This window comes from Engraulis encrasicolus, chromosome 17 (assembly GCF_034702125.1).
Source record: "Engraulis encrasicolus isolate BLACKSEA-1 chromosome 17, IST_EnEncr_1.0, whole genome shotgun sequence".
Taxonomy (NCBI): Eukaryota; Metazoa; Chordata; class Actinopteri; order Clupeiformes; family Engraulidae; genus Engraulis; species Engraulis encrasicolus.
Window position 1 is genome coordinate 46,965,747 of NC_085873.1, and position 5,959 is coordinate 46,971,705.

Below are 5,959 nucleotides of genomic sequence, written 5' to 3' on the forward strand. Positions count from 1 at the left end.
ACAAGCTTGCTGCACAAACAAGTTTTCACGGTTCAAATATGTCCTCCTTCCACCATGCATTGCATGTTGTATTTTCAGTGCAAATTAAATGTTTAATTCAGTCCACTAGTTTACAATGCACTGTTCATTTACACCACCTCTTCATAGTAGGGATGCAAATGATTAATCGATTAATCGACTTTAATCTATCAATGCATTAATCGATTAAAAAACATTAATCACAATTAATCGACAATTCAACTGACAAGATGCCTAGGTGAAATGGGCATGTGAAGAGTGTGTGTGAAGAGGGGTGTGAATAGTGGGAATATTTAAATCACCTTTGGATTAAAGAATTGAAATAGAATTAATTTAAATGTGGTCTTTTCTCAATTTTCAATTAAATTTTTAGATTTAGTAGGTATTTTTCTGAGAAGCATTGAGATTTCGGGGGGAAAACGCTGCTTATCAATTAATCGTAAGTCGATCGATAAGGCTATCAACTAATGATTAATGAATTAATCAATAATTTGCATCCCTACTTCGTACTTTATACAGAACTGTAAGGTAATAAAGGTAATGATAAATAAATACCTTACAGGTGTACATGCTATGTAATAATACACTTACCAGGGCAACTTGATAGGCAAACAAAGACACAGGCACAGCGGGACGCAGACAGACAGACACACATGCACAACACAAAGCATCTCACAACATGGTAGGCAAACAAAGACAAAGAGGGAAGCTGACAGAACAACACACAACACAACACAACACAACACAACACAACACAACACAACACAACACAACACAAACACAACACAAACACAACACAAACACACTCTCTCACCGGTGAGCTTGATCTTGGCCAGTCTTGCGTAGACATCCGGCAGCTCCGCGATGTCCGCCTTGATCTCTCTCCACTGTCGGGCCTCCAAGCGGGCCTGCCTGTCCGCCTCTGGCTCTGCGCTCAGGTCCGGCTGGGCTGGTACCGCCACGGGCCCCGGTAGCGATACCGGGAGGTGGGCTTGGGCAAGGTGGTTGGCAGGGATGCGCTGCACCTGTGTGACAGACAGTCAGGTCGTGTCGTACATCTTGTCAAAAGAATCACACAAAACCGGACTTCATTTGCATTGTGCTTCTTATGTGTGTTTACGTGTATACGTGTGTACGGACATTTATGCATGGATTAAATCAATGAGCTCGGCTACATACAAGGAATACTGATGTTAAACGGAACGTTGGCAGTATTCAGTTTGCGCACGAGTAAAGTACACTCTTTATTCATTCCGAATGCAACCAAGTTCTGGGAATATTCTGATTGCAAAACACCCTTTGTAAACAGTGGCATCACAAGTGTATTCCATTTGAAACAGGAACACACTGTGCATGTGGTGTTCTTTACTGCAGTGGTTCCCAACCTATGGGTCGGGACCCAACCTATGGGTCGCCCCAGGCGCCCATCCACAGGCGGTCGCGAAGCCCTCTTGATTTTAAGGGGTTTAATTTCAAATACCAGATATCACCCATGTTGAAAAAATGACAAAGCCTTTAACTAACATATGCATAGAAGCAACAAAATGTTAGTGCTATTAAACATTTATTCTATATTTGACCAAAGATGAATTGAGGAGTAAAATTACTAAAATGAGTTTTCGCAGGAAACAGAGGGTATCATGTGACTCCCTCTCGTGCAGGCGCTCGCACAGTTGGGTCACCAAAGCTGACAATAGTAAAAACATGGGTCCCTGAAGAAAAAGGTTGGGAACCACTGCTTTACTGTACACTACAGCACAGTGAATTGCATTCATGTATGAAATGCGCTACACAAATAAAATTGCTGTGCATTAGGGCTGGGTAATATATTGAGATTTCAGATATATTCAATATATCGAGATTTAAAGGGACACTGTGCAGGAAGTGGTCAAAAAAGGTACTGCAACTATGCTGCTCATTGAAACTGGGCTCCCTATTGCCAAATTTGATCTTTACATGAAAGTTTACTAAGTAATAAACAAATAGTTTAATATGGTCCACGTACTGTCATTTTTGCAGCTAAAAATGGCTATTTTTGGAAATTCAAAATGGTGGACAATGGAGAAGATCCCCCTTTTCATGTATTAACAGTGCAATTTTCCCAGTCATGATGAATACTTGGAATTTTATGGTAGTGGTTAGTATTCATGAAAAAGGTAACATTAGTGAATGGGCAGCATGAATTCTGGAAATAAACAACTAAAAATCTCACACAGCGTCCCTTTAAGATATATCGAGAAGGAGAAACATAAGAAACATATCGAAGTAGATTTTGGCATATCGAATTTATCGAGAGAAGTGATAAACTTTTACAATTCTGAGATTGCCAGAAGCAAATTCTCTTCCTCTGCGCTGCTCTTGCACCAGAGCATGCTTCTGCCTTCTGTCTGTGGCTCGGTTACCATAGCAATAATAGAAATACCAGAAGAGAATGGTGGGCAGTCATGGGTGAGGGGTTAGGGCGTCAGACTTGCATCCCAGAGGTTGCCGGTTCGACTCCCGACCCGCCAGGTTGGTGGGGGGAGTAATCAACCTTTGCTCTCCCCCATCCTCCTCCATGACTGAGGTACCCTGAGCATGGTACCGTCCCACCGCACTGCTCCCCATGGGGCGCCACTGAGGGCTGCCCCCTTGCACGGGTGAGGCATAAATGCAATTTCGTTGTGTGCAGTGTTCACTTGTGTGCTGTGGAGTGCTGTGTCACAATGACAATGGGAGTTGGAGTTTCCCAATGGGCTTTCACTTTCACAATGCTCCGATTCCACTATACCGTTAATTCAATTTGTCAAATTACTGTCTGCACAGCCACAGCCCAGACAGGTGTCTCGAAGCATATACCAGTGTAGTTTTTTGCCTCATTCAGGGGGAATCAAAAATGTGGAGATAAATATCGTATATCGAGATATAGACAAAATATATCGAGATTTTTTTTTTCTTCTCCGTATCGCCCAGCCCTACTGTGTATGTGAATCAGGATGACATTTTTCAGGAATTTTTCGGGAATGCTTGCTTATTTTTTCATTAAAAAAGCCAATGAAATGGGAGTGGGATTGATTTTGAGTGGGAGTGGGCAGGATTGGGAGACATTCTTTTCAGGACGGGACGGGATGGGATTTGTTTCTTTTACTCCACTCCGGGACGGGACGGGATGGGATTTTTTTTTCTGGGACGGGGATGGGACGGGAGTGAAAATCATTGCACATAATGTGACGTACAAGTGAAGCAGCGTTTACCTGTGTGACGGTGACGTCATCGTGCTCCTCCAGCATGGAAGAGACGGGCTGATCCTGCTTGGGACGCATGCGCTGCGACAGGGCACCGCCATGGCGAACCACATACTGAGGAGGAGCAGGAGGAGGAAGAGGAGGAGAGGGGGAGAGGATAGAGAGAGAGGAAGAGGTAAGGAGAGGGGGAGGATGAAGAGGAGGAGGAGGAGGAGGGGGAGAGGGGAGAAGGAAGAAGTGAGGAGAGGGGAAGAGAGAGAGAGAGGAGAGGAAGAGGAGTGAGGATAGAGAGAGAGAGAGGAAGAGGTAAGGAGAGGGGGAGAGGAGAGAGAGAGGAAGAGGTGAGGAGAGGGGTAGAGGAGAGAGAGAGAGGAAGAGGTGAGGTGAGGAGAGGGGGAGAGAAGAGAGAGGAAGAGGTGAGGAGAGGGGGAGAGAAGAGAGAGGAAGAGGAGGAGAGGGGGAGAGGATAGAGAGAGAGAGAGGAAGAGGTGAGGAGAGGGGGAGAGGAGAGAGAGAGAGAGGAAGAGGTGAGGAGAGGGGGAGAGGAGAGGAGGAGAGGAAGAGAAGGATGAAGAATGGGGAAGAAGAGGTGAGGAGGAGAGGAAGAGGAGGATATGATGGGAGGGGAGGAGGATAGGATGGGGCGGGAAGAGAGGAGAGGTAGGATGAAAAAGACAGAGCATAAATGTTTTCCAATATTTAATACTTGGCTTCCTTATTCTTTTAGGCTCAGGCAAATGCACATCATGTCTATTGTTTCATAATTACTACAGCACAGCACAAATCAATCCATAGAATGAGAAGCAAGACCCTCAAGATGACAATTCGGTTTTCTATTGAACTTACAGGTGTGGTGTATAATAAATAACACTGTTTACTCACTTTCAGAAAGCAATGACAATAAATATAACACAGATAATATCAGGGAGGGGAAAAATAAAAACTAAAAAGAAGAAATAATAAAAAGGCAATTGTGCAAAAACATATTCTGTGAGTAGGTGTAGACAAATGTGCAAAAAAAATAAACATTCTGATTTGCAGAGGCAGAAAAAATAGAACATATTCAGATTATTGCTGCTACAGGCAAGGAGAGGGGTGAGTTGATCTTCGTTTTGATTGGACAGTCACACGTGAGTCACACACACGTGACGAAGGGGTTGTACACAACATCAGCACCAGAGACTAGTTAGGCAAGGCTAGGCAAAACAAAACAAAAACAACACAAAGACAGCCGATGCTATACAAATCTGCACACACACACACACACACACACACACACACAGTCGCACATAGCACACTGACCTGTCTTTTCAGGAAACTTAGTTGCTGGAATGTTAGCCATTCTTTAGACTCCGTCCTGCGTAGCTCAGCCAGGTGGTAAGAGCTTAGGTGAGACTTCGCTGCATTCGCGGATAACTTCTTGTTCACAGTGGCCCCCACCAGACCTGGAGTGACAGCAGCAAAGTCGTCATACACACCGTTATGTGATGTGTATATCTCTTCACCAAACCGGTCACGTTACCCTATTTCTTTCTGACAGCCCTTGACATTTACTTTAGCCATTTTCAAAACATGCGAAATGGGATCCAAGGGTACCATTACTTGAACCACATCGGCTGGAAAAAGTTTCAACTTTCAAGGCTACTCAGCGGACAAGGCTAAGTGTGCAGCTGTTAGCAGACCATCATAACAAACCCCCATATGGCTTTATAGTACGTTTACGTTATAGTTTTATCACACTGAATCAATGTCCATATGAATGCGAAACCCTAAATGTCCTTGTAGAAGTTACATATCAGTTACTAGGATGACAGCATACATGGAAACTGCCTTCTAGGAAGTTGATATGGATGCTAAGGTTTGAGCTATCTGCCATGGATGACATTCGACTGTCTCTGACTAAAAAAAATGTTTTATTTTATTCCGAAGACGGTTTCCCGTGAACCACTAAACCTGGCGTTAATAAATAGACACGATAACATCCATAGCTATTTTCAGGAAAGGTCAACCAGCGCCCTGCTAAGACACTAGCTGCTCAGTACTACAACCATTGAAAACCACTGGGGTTGGCATACATTAGCCGACATGCTAACACATTGACAAATACACCGACAATTAAGAGCATGCAAGTCTGAATGTCTCTCATTAATGACACGTATTTCTCAGACATGTTCATAGCGCTGTTCTCATACCTGTGAGTCGACTACATGATGTTTTATACATATTCCTCAATCACAAAAACCGGCTTCTGTTGTGTCCCCTTCACATGCAGCACGCCGCCATTTTCACCTCGCTTGCGTAAAGGAGGCGTGCTCGGTGACGTCACCAAAACGTGACTGAAGCCAAGCTTTACGAAACGACTTTATGAAACATGAAAAAAAAAAAAGATATTATGTAGCACTTTTTTCTACACGAAACGCGAGTGTGGTTACATAACTAGTAGGACTATCATGACAATTTGTAGATGGCGTTTTGTAGATGGCTGTTCGTGGAGGAGTTGTTTTCCTGGAAAGAGTGTTGGGCCAACTGTAAAACATATTTGGCCTCATATGACCCTGAAATAGCACATGGTAGTTGACACTGTGTACGTGCGCATATGTGCATAATCTAGTGCATAGGTCGTAGTGTCCGTAGGCCTATAGATGAAGTCTTCATGTAGGCCTAACTAATCTAAAAAAAAAATCATTAAAAAATATATTTTATGAAAAATATATAGG

At 43.5% G+C, this 5,959-nt stretch overlaps 1 protein-coding gene across 1 annotated transcript in view; it reads right to left on the bottom strand.

Annotated features, from left to right (window-relative positions):
- Window positions 1-5,546, bottom strand: part of LOC134466892 (protoheme IX farnesyltransferase, mitochondrial) — a 112,274-nt gene extending 106,728 nt beyond the window's left edge. The window contains exons 1-4 of the mRNA XM_063220790.1: window positions 5,435-5,546; window positions 4,545-4,687; window positions 3,252-3,356; window positions 833-1,043 (exon numbers count right to left, since the gene is read on the bottom strand). Coding sequence (XP_063076860.1) covers window positions 833-1,043; window positions 3,252-3,356; window positions 4,545-4,687; window positions 5,435-5,465 — 490 coding nt within the window. The 5' untranslated portion in view covers window positions 5,466-5,546. The remainder of the gene's footprint in view (window positions 1-832; window positions 1,044-3,251; window positions 3,357-4,544; window positions 4,688-5,434) is intronic.
- Between the last annotated feature and the right edge of the window lie 413 nt (window positions 5,547-5,959).